General features: G+C 44.1%; 1 protein-coding gene across 16 annotated transcripts in view; it reads left to right on the top strand.

The window, feature by feature from the left end:
• The window catches only part of RAI14 (retinoic acid induced 14), a 138295-nt gene that overhangs the window by 11157 nt on the left and 111268 nt on the right, over positions 1–15870 (top strand). For 6 of the 16 annotated variants that reach the window (XM_077896259.1, XM_077896268.1, XM_077896265.1 and 3 more), the window contains one exon: positions 12495–12576. In XM_077896259.1, coding sequence (XP_077752385.1) covers positions 12541–12576 — 36 coding nt within the window. In that variant the 5' untranslated portion in view covers positions 12495–12540. Of the gene's footprint in view, positions 1–2876; positions 3017–3997; positions 4075–7256; positions 7387–7649; positions 7734–8549; positions 8592–12494; positions 12577–15372; positions 15540–15870 lie in introns of those variants that run through there. The other 10 variants (XM_077896270.1, XM_077896264.1, XM_077896272.1 and 7 more) reach the window with 7 other exon arrangements.

The raw sequence follows: 15870 nt of genomic DNA, 5'->3' as shown, positions 1-15870 counted from the left end.
GTGCATGGAGCCTGCTTCTCCCTCTGCCTGTGTCTCTGCCTCTCTCTCTCTCTCTGTGACTATCATAAATAAATAAAAATTAAAAAAAAAATGTATGCTGTCATCCCAGTCTTTAAAGGGCAAATCAGAATCCTCACTGCCTAATAGAAATATGAGTAAGCCACAAATACAAATCCTAAGTTTTCTCATAGCAAAAGAAGCAAATGAAATGAATTGTAATGATCTATTCTGTTTTACCTAGTATACCCAGAATATTATCAACATGTATTCAGTATAAAACTTCTTAATGATCTAGTTGACATTCTTTTTTTCACACTAAGTCTTTGAAATCTGTTGTGCGTTTTGCACTTAGGGTGCACACCAGTTTGTATTAGACATGTTACAGATGCTCAGTAGCCACATATATTGGATGGCACTGGTCTAAACGAGAGGTCATTTTGTGGATCCTAGTGACCCTAAGGCCATTTGACACCTGGAATACCCTCAGTAAACACATTTATGCTTCTCTGTGTCTTTACCTGGTTATTTGGGATTTTTTATTTATTTTTTTTTATTTTTTTATTTTTTTTATTTTTTTTTATTGGTGTTCAATTTACTAACCTACAGAATAACCCCCAGTGCCCGTCACCCATTCACTCCCACCCCCCGCCCTTCTCCCCTCTACCACCCCTAGTTCGTTTCCCAGAGTTAGCAGTCTTTACGTTCTGTCTCCCTTTCTGATATTTCCCACACATTTCTTCTCCCTTCCCTTATATTCCCTTTCACTATTATTTATATTCCCCAAATGAATGAGAACATATAATGTTTGTCCTTCTCCGACTGACTTACTTCACTCAGCATAATACCCTCCAGTTCCATCCACGTTGAAGCAAATGGTGGGTATTTGTCATTTCTAATAGCTGAGGAATATTCCATTGTATACATAAACCACATCTTCTTTATCCATTCATCTTTCGTTGGACACCGAGGCTCCTTCCACAGTTTGGCTATCGTGGCCATTGCTGCTATAAACATCGGGGTGCAGGTGTCCCGGCGTTTCATTGCATTTGTATCTTTGGGGTAAATCCCCAACAGTGCAATTGCTGGGTCGTAGGGCAGGTCTATTTTTAACTCTTTGAGGAACCTCCACACAGTTTTCCAGAGTGGCTGCACCCGTTCACATTCCCACCAACAGTGTAAGAGGGTTCCCTTTTCTCCGCATCCTCTCCAACATTTGTTGTTTCCTGCCTTGTTAATTTTCCCCATTCTCACTGGTGTGAGGTGGGATCTCATTGTGGTTTTGATTTGTATTTCCCTGATGGCAAGTGATGCAGAGCATTTTCTCATATGCATGTTGGCCATGTCTATGTCTTCCTCTGTGAGATTTCTGTTCATGTCTTTTGCCCATTTCATGATTGGATTGTTTGTTTCTTTGGTGTTGAGTTTAATAAGTTCTTTATAGATCTTGGAAGGTTATTTGGGATTTTATCCTTAGTTTTGAGCATTTCTTTAGAGAAATATAATAGCTTTATCAAAAACTGATTGCACATGATATATGGAAGTGTGTGTTTTGGGTTTACAAATCTATCTCTTTGCTTTTGTGCAAGTGCATTGATCGACGACATAGACCTTTTTTTTCCTCTTGTAGGCAGGATTGTGTATGAGCCACATTTCTACATCTCCTGTGTACTTGGCGCATAGTTGCTATTCAGGGCATATTAGTAAATAAGACAGTATAGGTTTCTTACTTTTCTCCTTAAATTGCAAGTTCTTGCATAACCATGATATTTTTACTCTGTAAACCCTCCCATCATTATGTACAAGGTATGTGGGTTTGTGGATGTGTGGGGCATGGGAGGAACGCGTTTAATCTTTGTTACTCTTAATGGAAGCATTCCCGGATCTCACGTTAATGCTATTTGCTTCTTACGCTTAAACACAGAAACTGGTTGGAAATTGAAAGATAAAAGGTCCAGGGTATCACATTCAGTTAATAGGAGTTTGTCGTAACCAGGCAGGTGGTTCTGGGGCCCCCATATGGCACAGGCATGGAGCAGGCTGGAGTTTCTAATGGAAGGAGATTGGAAAAGCTTTTCCGTGTGCACTGCCAGCGCAGTAGTGTGGCAAATCCAGGCTGCTCAGCCCCTGGGGTGGGGTGTCTTGTCTGGAATAAATTAGGGTGAGGGACAGCATGTTTGCAGCTCATATCTTCAGCAGTATTCGAGGATTAACTGCGCCGGGGATTATCTTGGGCCTTGAGGCCTCCTGGTCCAGCTGAGCCCTAGCACCGCGCCCCTTCCCCAGGGCAGCTTCCCCACTGTCTGCTCCTCTCCCCTTGTTCCCTCCTATCCTGAAGGTTCTTATTCATCCTTAGCCTCAGCTCTGTGAGCAGCTTCCTTGTGGAGCCAAGTCCCCTGGGGAGCAGAGGAGGTAAGGCCCACCTCTTTGGCAGCATGGCGCCCCTCATGGACGCAGCTGTTATAGTCGCTTTTTATTTCAAGAGGATTTTAAAATAGTTTAATGCTATTCATTTCGAGTTAATTCTGCTGCTTTTCATTGTTGGCTGGTTCCTTTAGGGGAGTCAACGAGCAGCACATGCTTTCAGAATGGAAATAGCCCAGAAAACCCACACTGGGCTTGCTGCAGAGGTCTTCTAGGGGGTGGCTGCTGCGTTCAAGGTGACTAGTGGAGGGGCAGTGCGTGGGGTGGGGGTGAGGGGGTGGGCCAGGGCCTGCTGCCTGGGGCAGAACAGACCAGGAGCAGCAGATAGCCAAATGAATGACAGAAATGCTCTTCCTTACCAAGGGGTTCAAGGGGTGTGTGTGGGGAGGGACATTGTAGGTCATCTGTTGTGTTTGGCCCAATTAGACTCCAGAGAGTGTATTTCACTTCTGTAGGTCCCTGAAGTGAATTTAGCTTCTGACTTCAGAATGAGCTGATCAGACGAAAGTGCAGGTCACCACTGTCCGTGCTGTTGAAGTTCTAGGCTCTCTCTTACTGTGGCATCTGAGATGACAGCCTGAGCAAGATCCAGTAGGTAAGAAGGATTTGTCGGTACTCTTAGACGACAAGTGGCAGACACCCAACTCAGGCTAGGAGGAGTGTGTCTCGGCTCAGGTGACCCCCGAATCCTGTGCCAAAAGGGTGTGGCCCCTGCAGGGCCTCCTTGGTTCCTTCTCTCCAGCCAGCTCCCTGCATAGGGTTAGGGCAGCTGCCAGGCTCACATTTCCCCATTTCTCCACTGGAGAGGAAGGTCTTTCCTTCCTTCTCTCCCTCACCCCATCCCCCTTCTATTCCCTTCCCTACCCCTTGCTTTTCTTCCCTCTTTTCTACCTCCCCTTTGTCTTCCCTCCTACTGAAAATCCCAGGGGGAGTCTCCCACTAGCCTTGCTGAAGCCTGAGGCTGATTATTAGCTATGTGCAGGGCAGCTTTTTCTCTAGAAAGATGAGCACAGTGGTATGTCTAGATGGTACTATTGACATCTCTCAGGGAACAGCTGGGATCAGAATATAGCCTGGTTGGAGGGCCAGTTTTTCTAAAGGAAGTGGGGTTGCAGTTATCAGAAGAAGGCTGGGCACTGAGGATTGTAGGTCCACTGCAACATGGAAGGTAACACTGTTATGTCAGAGGAAATGAAGAGCCTGCCTTCACGTGAGCAGATGCTCCCTCTCTATTGGACCAGAGATGAAAACATGTGGTTTGGTGCAAAAGGTGGTTTTATGAAAGCACGGGGATGGGACACATGGGCAGAAAGAACTGCCGAAACATGATTCTTTGAATGCGTGATGTTCAGGCAATCTCCAAACATGGCACTTGGGGCAGCAGAAATAATTTTGCACTCTCCAGCTACCATCTACTCCTGCTGCGAGGCCATCAGAATTCATGGAATTGGTTATTAACATACTCTCCTCTTATTTTGAAAAGTATCTGAGGCAGTGGATATATGGGTAAAGAAATTCAGCAGGCCAGACAGAGCCATTGTGATTACTGTAATGACATTTTCAACATTCCAGAATGTGGAGTGTCCGAGACGTCCTCATTTTGAAACTGAGTCAAAGAACCAGTGAAGTAGGCGGTAACCCAATATTTGACAAGTAAGTTTTTTTAGGGTAAAAACATGAATTAAATACAACCGTAACTGGAACCTACTTCCTCTGAGGACAGTTTTCACTAAGTTTGCAGATAGTCATCCTTTTCACTGTTCGTATTTGGTATCTTAAAAGACCTCTTCATTGGGGCATGAGTATATTTCATAAAATTTACCAGCTTTAGTCCACAGTAAGTTTTAGAAACTTATGGTTGTATAGTCATCACCACAATCCAGTTTTAAACCATTTCCCTCCTCCCAAAGAGATCCCTCATGCTCATTTGCAATCTCGGTTACCACTTCCAGTCCTAGACAACCACTAATCTACTTTGTCTCTATAAAGTTGCCTTTTTTAGACATGTCCTACAAATGGAATCTTAACAACATGTGATCTTTTATGTCTGACCTTCCCTTAGCACAACGGTTTTGAGTTTCATCCATGTTGCAACGTGTACTGTGTACTGATACTTCATTCCTTTTTAGTACTGGATACTGTTCCATACTGTTGGAATGTCACATTTTGTTTACCTAACTGATGGCTATTTCGCTAGTTCCCACTTTTTTGCAAGTATGAAATACTGCTGCTATCAACATTTGTGTACAAATCTTTGTGTGGACATATGTTTTCATTTCTCTTGGCGAGATCAGTCAGAGTGGAATTGCTAGGTTGTATGATAAATTTATATTTAACTTTGTAAGAAACTGCCAAACTGCTTTCCACAGTGACTTTTTGCTTTCCACGTTTTATGTTTTCACCAGTAATGTTTGAGGACTGGACCCGTAGTTTTAAACTTGATTGGTTCTTTTGGGTTTCAGGATGGGTGAAGCCTAAGGAATGGACTGGGAAGAAGCCAAGGGACATAGCACACGTGCCTTGACACTTGAAGCTGATTATTAGCTATGTGCAGGGCAGCTTGTTCTCTAGAAAGATGAGCACAGTGGTATGTCTAGATGGTACTGTTGACATCAACATCAAAGATTTAGGAATGTAGAATAGGAAGGGCATTTTAGAGAACTAAGAATCTTTTTAAAACTTTTTAAGAAGATTTTACTTCTTTATTTGAGAGAGCATGAGTGGGGAAGAGGGGAGGGAGAAGCAGGCTCCCCACTGAGCAAGGAGTCTGATGTGGGGGGGGGGGGGCTCGACCCCAGGACCCTGGGATCGTGACCTGAGCTGAAGGCAGATGTTTAACTGACTGAGCCACCCAGGCACCCTAGAGATCTAAAAATAATCTTACCATGAGGGATAATCACCTGGAGTTTCTTAGTCCTAGAATGATTTTTGTATTCCAGAAGTAGTTTGTCTTGATTAAGCCCATGCTTTTTAAATTGGATGGATTTAGGGCATGAGGTAACCTTGGGGCTTTTCTTTGGTAGGCTTATTGGAGCATGTGAGTAGCCGATTTGACAAACCAGATAGTAATGTTAGCAGAGCCCTGGCCAATTTTGTATCAGTGCTGCTGGCCCTGGCTGATTCATGCACCTAGATCAGTTCTGGTGGATGGTAGTTTTATTTTTAAAGAATGATTTATTTGTTTCTCAAGAGAAATGTCATCCTCTGGATAAAGGCAAGTTGTGAATATATTGAGAGAGATTAATGCTCTCAGAAGAGTTTTGCCACATGACTATTATGATATAGTATGTGAATGACATTTACAGTTGAAAAAGAATGTGGTCATTTATTTTCTTGGGGGAAAAAAGTGAGATATTAGAATATTTTAGAAAGGATTCACTGCCAAAATGAAACTCTTGCTTATGCCTTTTTCCCCCCTAAACTTTTCTCTTTCTTTCATCTCAGTAATCTTTTAACAAGCCTACACCTTACTTCATAAAAAAGGGCATATGTGGAAGCACCCAGCCATAATTAATGCCTAGTAAAATTTGCTTGTTTATGCATTCATTTATTCCTATATATTTGGCTTGCTGAATAAAGCCTCCTAAAATGTAATCAGAGCAGCTTTCTTTAATGCCCCACGCTAAATTTTATTCATTGAGAATAGTATGTCCCCTGCCTCTAGATGAAATCTAAGACTAAAGTTAAAAAAAATTCTGCAGTTTCAATCGCTAAATCCCCCTTTTTGTTGTTGTTGAGGTGTAATTGATGTACATTGTAATAACAGTTGATCGATATTTGTATACCTTGCAAAATGGTCACAACTCTAAGTCTAGTTAGCATCCATCACCATGCATAGTTACAGGATGTTTTTTTCTTGTGATGAGAACTTTTAAGATCTACTTTCTTAGCGACTTTGGGATACGCAGTACAGCGTCATTAACTAGAGTCACCGTGCTGTACCTTACATCCTCACCACTTCTTTTGGAACTGGAAAGTTTGACCTTTTGATCACCTTCACCCCTGCTAATACTCTTAATTTAGAACTTAAGATGCCCAATTTAAATAAAAATACAAAGTCCTGGTATGTTTTTAAAAGAAAAGATCTCGGGAGGCCTGGGTGGTGCAGGGGTGTAGCGTCTGCCTTTGACTCAGGGCATGATCCCAGGATTGCGGGATCAAGTACCCCATTGGGCTCCCTGCAGGGAGTGCTTCTCCCTCCGCCTGTGTCTCTGCCTCTCTCTCTGTTCTCTCATGAGTAAATAAAATCTTTAAATAAATGAGTGAGTGAGTAAGACGCTCCCTCTTTCCTCACTTTGTCCTGGCATCCTGCTGCCTCATCTAGCTGTTGGGGCTGGTGCTCCTGCCAGGGCTGCAGTGATAAAAATGGGGGTGGGGTGGGCAGGGGGGAGGGGGGTCCTCCCCAGTCTCCACGCACTCTGACACTATTAGACTCTCAATGTGAGCAAGAGGTTCACTGTTACCAGTTTTGAGCTAAATCCTTTGAAAATCTACATCTCCCACTGGCACTTACTTTGGAGTGAAGTATCTTTGTATCTTTGTGTCTCCAATTTAGCGCTGAGTACACATACACCCGCTCTCTGTTCATTTGCTCAGCCAGAGGGGACTTTTGAGTGTTGACTATGGCTAGTCTTGGCCGACCTTGGAGTTGAAGGGTTGGATGGGTTGAGGATGGATTTTTTTTCCTTATTGAATGGTTCCTTGACTACAAGTGGTAGAAGCTCATAACGTTGATTTGGGGGGAATCCTTGGCCCGCCCCTGGAGCTCCCCTGTCAGGCTGGCTATCCTGAGAACTTGCCCCGGGGTTCTATCTGACTGTCCTCGTTCTCTTTAGACTCTTAGATTCCGTTATTCAGAACGGGTGGTTCTCTTGGCCTAGCTCAGCCTGTGGTTGGGGAGCTGCTGCCTGAGAGTAGAGCCTGGAGAAGAGGGCAGGCCAGACGCTTTAAAAAAGGGACAAGCTGGTAAGACTCCATTGACCAAATGGGGTTGTTTTTTGTCCTTCCATCCTCCTTGCCCCCTCCCCAGCTTCCCCCCTTCCTCCTCCCCCTCCTTGTTAAGTGCTTTCGTGTGTACGTGGTGAAATCTAATCATCGTGCCTTTACTCACATCCCAGTGCAGCTAACCCAGTGCATTTAGGACCAGAGAGGGCTTTGCTGAGGTCAAAGGTGAAGTAATGATTATTCAGGCTCCTAACCCATATCTTTGTTCTACACATTCATTCTAGAAACATTCATTGATTGTATGCTGATGGCCAGTGACTGAGTATAAGCAAAATGAAAATCCTACCCTGAAAATCCTCCATCCCAAAGTAAGCAAGCAGCCTGAGATGCACATTTTTAAATTTGCTGAAAACTGGCAATGGGACTCCAGGACCCCACTCATGTCCTGGTTGTAAAAGAGATTGGGGGATGATCTTTCTTTGTGTGGAGATTAGGGGATGATCTTTCTTTGGAAGGAACCACAGAATGATTCCCACCACGTCTACTCAACCCCCTGAGAGAAGCATATAGGACTGCTTAAAGAGATTGGACCAGTGTCTGACTTGCAAATCTAAGATGGAGCTTGGGCCAGATGCCCTTTTCTCATCAGCTTGTCCAAATCTTGAGTTTCCTTTAAGGCCATTACCCCCTACCCCTATTATGAAGACTTCTTTAATTTTTCCCAGCCCTTAGAGATCTCCACTCTTGGAGTTCCTGCAGTATTTGGCACCTGATTATTAGATGTCCTACCCCTGGTTGGTTTTGAATCTTCTGGTCTGCTCTCAGCAGTTCTCATAATCTACATGTGTGTTTAAAATTCTGTGTTCCTGAGATAAGCACATAATTGCCGTGGACAAAATCAGGTGAGGAAAACCAGTACTTTTTGGTTTCTGGTTCCCATTTGATGTCTTTTTTTTTTTTTTTTTTTTCCCCAAAAGCCACAACATGGTCGTAGGCACAGGCAAAGACTTCAAGCAGCTTCTGACCCTGGAAGCAGTTTGGATGGCATGAGGTGCTGTGTTGTCAGGGATAGCTTATGGGGAAAGTTGACCCAGGAAGACCTTTGACAGAATGTATTTGTTTTGCCAGATTAAGAGAATTGAGTGTTTATACAGCTTTTGGTTAAAATTCCATCTTTGTTGCAGAGAGATTATCGTCTGAGGAAACAAGTACTTAAGGGAGAAGAGGTAGGTGCGGGCAAGGAGAGAAGTATTTTAATTTTAGTTCCTTACATTTGTAAAAGGTCTCATTCAGTGCTTTGGATTTTAAGTCTGATTTTAAAAAACAAACGAACAAAAAACCCCAAACCCGGAAGCCTATCTGGAGTGTGCATTAGTGTGGCAGTGTTGCTATAGAAGTATTTCCACATTCCATGATGGAAGGATTAATTAGAGGACGTTGTTTCTTATTCTGTTCCTCTAATTGCTGCAGTGATTCAGAGGGAATGATTTTAAACCACTGCCCTTGAATCCTGTGGTATAGTGTCTTAGACACTAATGTATTCTTATGATTTAGGAAAATGTACATGTGTGTACAGCTGCTATTTGCCTTTGTGAGTTAATATTGCTCCTGAATGACCATGGGGAACCGTTGCTCTCCTAGAATTTTGAGTGTAGTGGGCTCCCTTCCCACCCCCCTAACCCCCATTGCTGCATATCCCAGTGTTGTGAAAGATTCAAACACATCTGATGTTTGAAGGTGATGATCTATTGAACCCACTTGTATGATGTTTCTAGAGAAAGTGTCAATTACAGGTCTGGTATCACTGAGTCTTTGAGAGAACACAGGAGAGGGAGGGGCGGAGGGAGAGAATCTTCAGTCTCCCGACTGAGTATGGAGCCCAGTGTGGGGCTCGATCTCACAACCAAGGGATCATGAGCTGACCTGAAATCCAGAGTTGGACACCCAACTAACTGAGCCACGCAGCCACCCCCAGTAACATATTTTGGATTCAGCAGGCAAATATTACTAAACTAATATTTCTGCTCACTGGGTGGATGTGCTTTATTCTTACAACTTATACGTATAAGAGTAACACTTCACACTCTTTTGTACTATCCAGTTTAGGATGGTGCACTACTAATACACCTTTACTGCAGCTCTTTTGAACTAAGTCGTCTTAAGTGACTTGTCCAAGGACTGCTATCAGTGTAGCCTAGATAGATGTCGCTTGTACTCAAGCTGTAGCCCAATCTGGGCTTTGGAAGTTTGGATTGGGAATTGGAGCTGTAAGATTACAGCTGTCCCAAGGAAGGCAAGTACCTGATTTATTCAGGGAGAGAAGATGCTAGGGCCCACAGAACAACCCAGCATCATGTCAGCGGCAGCTTATTTCCCATTTGTCATGACTTCCAGGTATTAGGTCCTTTTGTCAATACCAGGAAAACAGTGACCCATTGCTAACTTTAATTACCCCCTAGCTACAGTTCTTGTTTCTAAAATAACTATTCTGTGGGTTTCCAGGACCTCTTTATCACCTGGGAGTTGTACCCATGGACCACCCAGCTATCACACACCCAGACTCATGACTCCAGGAAAACCTTCATTTTACAGCTCATATCTGCCCCTGGGAATTTTTGGAATTAAGTGCTTTATTTACTTAATCTTCTTCAAATAAGAGTTTGTATGTTCTCACTACCATACTTTAAAAAAAAAAGCCACAGACAAGCACCCAAGAAAAAGTACAACACCCACAAAACCTCCCATGACCTCCAATAAAATTCATACCCACCATCGCCCAAGACATTGTGTTCCACAACTGAAGGAATGCTTTGGGTGGTTCCTCCTTAGTGGGATACACAATTTGTGGACTATGAAAGCCTTGGCTTCTCTTTTCTCCCTTTCCTGTTGCATGGATTGGGCTTCTTTCCTTGGTTATTGGCACTTCACCCAAAGGTGGAAAGAACTCAACTCCAAGGATGATTGCTTTTCTCGGAGAGAACCCTTGGGAGCCAGTGGCAGTTTAGGAGTATCTGGTTACCATTAGTTCTACTTGGATTCATCAAAAGGTGGTTTGCTTTGACATGAAAGAAGGGCTGTTCTATAAGCCAGCACAACTTTGACCATTGTATTATTCCCCGCCTCATCTACCTCACTTCAAGATTTTCGCACTTCAGCGTGGGAAAGATTCAACCAAGGAGATGCCTGGGCCCTGGTCCCTGAGGCTCCATTTCCATAGGATGTGGACTAAGATTTTGCATTTAGCAAACTGCCCCCCAGGTTCTTCTGATTCAGATTAACCTGGCGGCCAGTGGTGGGAAACACTGTCCTGGAGTTTGCACTTCGCTGTTCAGGTACCAGCCCAGCCTGTGGTTAAATACTTGGCCATTTACAAGGTGTAATTAAAGCGGATGGTTTCTAAGGTAACGCGGTCACTCCCGCCCGGGCCTAGAGGATTGAAAGGGACCACCATGAGGCTGCAGTGGTGGTGTGGCCTCCCACTTAAGGTCATCGGAGTGCTTTATGATTGACTGGGTTTTTGCACCTGCCCTGTGTAATGACAGCAGCAAGAATGAAAGCAAACAGCATTAGAAGCCAGAAAGTTGCTGGACGACTTCTGGAGGCAGTGATGAGGACATGAGGAGGGATGAGTATAGCCATTCAGTTACTTGTATTTTTCCCCCCTTTATTGCCTTAAATCAGTTTATTTATTTCTTAAAGATTTTATTTATTTATTCATGAGAGATAGAGAGAGAGAGGCAGAGACACAGGCAGAGGGAGAAGCAGGCTGCATGCAGGGAGCCCTATGTGGGACTTGATCCCGGGTCTCCAGGATCATGCCCTGGGCTGAAGGTGGCGCTAAACTGCTGAGCCACCGGGGCTGCCCCTTAAATCAGTTTAGTCCAGAACGAGGGTGGTGGAAGGACAGGAGATGACCTTGAAAGGCCGGCTTCGGTAAACATTGGCGTGTGCTGTTGCTTAGTGCGCAAATGGATCGTGCAGTTAAAGGTCATCCGCTCCCACCTGGTCAGGTGAGGCTTGAAGTCACATTTATGGAGCGCTTACTGTGTGCTGGGACTTTGCATCTGGGTGTTCTTGCCCCTTGATCTAGATGCAAAGGTTCCGCACTCTGTCATTTTCTAGGGGTAACGGTGGAAGAGGATGACTTGTACCATGTGTTAGCCCGGGAGTCTGCTGTAGGGGGGCGGTGGGAACGTCCTTCAACTACCCACCTGGTTCTGAATTCCATCATAAGCGGGCTTTCAACGGAGGGCAGGTTTCCTCACGTCTCTGAGGTTCCATTGCTACCCCTGGAACATGAGGGACTTAGCCTGGACCAGATAGCCCTAACTTCTGAAGGGTGACAACCCCTTGCTGAATCCGATGAAAACTAGGAACTATCTTTCCTGAAAGAAAAGTACACACACACACACACACACACATATATATATTTAAATTACATTTGCATTCCAGGGGACCACAGACCTCCTAAATGAGGTGATCTCTTAAGATTTTTGCCAGCTCTGACTTGGAATTGCTGGCTCCCACAAGGACCTGCAGGGTGGGGGAATAGAGCCTTTTTTATTGTTTAGAGTGGCTTCCTGCAGAATGAGGTATTTGAAGAGGGAGGTTTTGTTGTTCCTGGCATTTTTTTTACTAACTGCCCTGTGCGCGCATTTAGGGAGGAAAAAAAAAGAAACCTCACTGAGAAAAATAAATAGGGAATGAATGGCATCTGGAATATGAACTGTTTTCCTCATCATTCTTTACTATCGTGGCCCTTCGAAAGGAGGCAGATGGTATGACACAAATGGCACATACAGGAATCGGTGTAGCACACAGATACTCTGGTTTGTACAGTGACCGTTAGCCTTGTTCTACTTTTAATGTTTGGAAAGTTGGAAAAGTTTAAAGTTTAGGTTAACTTGAAAATGTCAGAAGGTTCCCAGGGACTGTATCATGAGTGGAAATAACACATTCTTTACCACTTCTCAGCTTGTTCAGTTCTGAACACCTTCCTAACTCAGCCCTAATGGCCCATGGCCCCAAAGTTGTAATCTCACCGGGAGGGATTATCTGTTGGGTTTATTTGGAAACTTAAATATTTAATTTCTCTCTCTCTCTCTTTTTTTTTTCCATTCTGTGCTTAGGTGTTGAAAAAATTTCTAGAGCTTTGGAAAGCTGAATGGACTAAACATGAAGAGCTTGAAAGCCAAGTTCAGGAAGAGCGACGTAAGTCCTCGGTGACTCACCGTCTGTCTACTCCACTCTCCCTCTCCCGGGGCTGCAGGACAGCCCTCGCTCCCACCTTGATAAGGCCCTGGGTTTATCACCAGGACCAGAAACACTCAGGGCCTCAGCTCGGGCTTTTGTGAATGGCATGTTCTAGGTTCCTTGCTGTTTGTGTGAATAGCTTTTGAAAATTACCTCCTTATTCCTGGTGTTTGTGCCTCGCAGAGAAACAGTCAAATTGCACAGCTTCGAGAAGAGAATCAGTAAAAACGTCAGCCTTTCTAAAGTCCCCCAAATCTGATTCAGAATGTCATTTTTGGAGGAAGCTCGTCTCATGAGAGTAGTTAGGGAGTTACGTATTAGCTTGGTTCATCTTTGGCTTTTGGAAACTGTTTTTAACTCTCTGTTGAAGTTTTTGTGGTGAAAACAGTATCTATTGCTGCCTGCACCTTGACTCCCCCTGAATTCCTGGGGTTCTTACTCACTTGTTATCCATCGTACAAGATTTTGGATTGGAGGAACCAGTTATGATGTCAGGGTTCTGAAACAAAGTCTCCCAGAGGAGAAACTGGAGAAAAATAGCATAGCAGGATTATACACATGGTATCTAAACACAAGGTCGCTTCCTAAACCCTGCTAGGATTCCAGTCTTGTACTAGCTGCACTCCAGATGCTTTGGGCAGAATTGTTGACTGGGAGAAATTCATGGAAGGGTATTAGAAGCCCAGAAATTTCACCCTCATACAGGGCTTGCTTGGCTGCCATTTAACATGAGGCAATTAAAGGTGAACCCGGGTTTTATTGTTTTGCCATGAATTATATGACAGGTTGGCACAACCACATTTTTAAAATAAATGGAGGCTGCGTCTTTTATGGCTCATGTGTGGTATGCACACACCTCCTTTTGGCTGGAGCTTATCACTTGAGGGTGCATCATGACGTGTAACTTACTGCCCTGATAAGGCCCAGACTAGTCGTGATGCTTGTGCGATGGTTGCAAGTTTTTGTCTCGCTTAGACATGAGAGCTACAGAGGGATTTTAGGAAAAAGTTGAGTTTCACCTTTTCATTCTTGAGGTAAGTTAAGTGGAACTCAGAGAATGTGAAGTGACTTGGCCAGAGGCACCCAGTTTGCCTTTGGCCACTGAGAGCCTTGGTCGTCTGACTTCCTTAGCCCCCTGCCCCTGTTCCTCCCCTGAGGAGCCCCCTTCTGCTGCCTCCTCTGCTGGCCCTGTGGTACCACAGCCAGCAGATCTCATGTGGCTATGAGCGAAGAACGAAAAGTCGAGTAGATGGGGAACGGATGTGGGTTTGTATGTCGTGTGACCAGGGTAACAAATGCCTTTTCCATTCTGAGGGAATTTGGGTAGCTTCCATTTATACAAGTTGAGATTATTTTAGCAAAATTGAATCAGTCTAGAGTTCCGTGATATCTGAACAGGGGCAGGGGGAAATGAGAGAGACACAAACTTTTGGCTTAAAAATTAAAAACTGGCCACAGTAGGGAGAATGTTGCTGGAATCTAGGTTTTAAATTAAAAAAAAAAGGGGGGGGGGACTATTTCCATGATTAAAAAACCTTGATAATACTATTAAAAGCTTCTGGGATTTGGCAGCAGGAAGACTGTGCATTTGGAAGTTAGTGCTAAGAGAAGAAATGTTGCTAGAGGGATAGCTTGGGCGCATGGAGCAAAGGGAATTGTTATAATGGAGCCAGACTGTATCAAATAGCTTGTAATATTTGATCAAAATACCAGATTTTGGGTCTGTTTGTCAGTTTGTCATCAGCCATGTGCTGATAACTAACCATGGGGCAGTAGTTATTCTACATCAGGTTCTGTGCAAAGCCCACTGTGTGACATTCATGGACTCTTGCCATAAACCTTGTGTTGTAGGTATTACCGTTAGACTCATTTAACAGATGGAGAAACTGAGACCGAGGGAGGTATGGTAACTTGTCTGGATCCTCAGAGCTCTACTTTGTACAATCCGTTTTCCTGTTGTGGCAGCCCAATTCCAGAGCATAGGTTTCCAAAAACGAGATTTTGGATGCAGATTTGACTTTGGAAACTGTATAATCCAGGTGGTAGCTTGAAAAAGTGACTTTGGATCTAGGTTGGTGACCTTGTGCAATTCTCTTACCTTCCTGTCTAGCTCCTCACCTGAAAAGTGGAGGAAATAATGTTAGCCTTACAAAGTTGTTGTAGAGGCTAAGTGTGCTGATGGGTGTAAAATACACATCTTAGGGCCTGGCATTCAGGAGATGCTTGGTAAATATTTCTTCCTTTCTCTTAATCAGAAACCCATGATAAAAGCTAGGATTTGAAAAGTGTCTGTGGTCAGGAGAGCAGAATAAGCTGGTACCAGTTGCTGCCTCTGAGGAAGGAAACGGGTGGGTGGAGGAGGTAGGCTTGCTTTTCAATGTGTGTCTTTTGGTTTGAATTTTTTGGTGTATGTATGTGTACATACACATCACTTAGTACGTGAGAAACAAATTTTAAACTGTTTATATTTAGTTACGTGAGCCAAACTGGAATCTTCTTTACCTGAAGTGAGTGGTCTCAAATAATGATCCTAAACCACCCGCCATCAAATTTTCCTGCTTCTCTTTGTGTGAGGCTGAAGGGAGAAGAGGGAAGAAAAGGTTCTTTGTATTTCTGGGAGGTAGGAAAGAAGAGGGACAGCAGATCATGTTCGTGCTTTCATAAAGAGGAGGCAGGTGACCTGCTGGTATGATCACATTTCAGCCAGCCTGTTCCTGGGAGGTCTGCAGCCAGATCAGTTTGAGGCCATTGAGTGCAAAACCCAGCAGTGAAAAAGGACAAGAGTGGCCCCAAGGAGGCCCCCGTGGGTGGCCTTAAGGTCACTGTGCTACTCCAGGACCATCATGCGGATAGAGATCTAATCTGAGTGTCCTTCCTGGACCACTTGACCCAGATGACTACCAAGTCAAGGGCAGATTTATGTGAGTATAACAGGGGGACGAGCCCAGTTCTGTGGGCTGTGGTTAGATACTATCCTTGTCTAGTTGCTTGAATCCCCATCCATTGTCCAGTTCCTTGAATCCCTATCCATACTCGGGAGCCTGCAATAACCCACAAAGGCTGGGGAGAATTATGGGGCTAAACACTTGCCCTTCAGTGGATGACATTTTTCAATTCACATGTATAACTTTATTTGGGGCATCCTTAAACTTGGGTTAGCTACCAGAGAGCATATAGGAGAAATGTGAGGTGTAGTTCTTGTCTAACAAGCTCACAAACCAAGACGGGAGGAGAAAAACTGGGCACAGGAAA

This window comes from Canis aureus, chromosome 4 (assembly GCF_053574225.1).
Source record: "Canis aureus isolate CA01 chromosome 4, VMU_Caureus_v.1.0, whole genome shotgun sequence".
NCBI classification, from domain to species: domain Eukaryota; kingdom Metazoa; phylum Chordata; class Mammalia; order Carnivora; family Canidae; genus Canis; species Canis aureus.
This window is presented reverse-complemented; position numbering and strand designations above follow the sequence as displayed.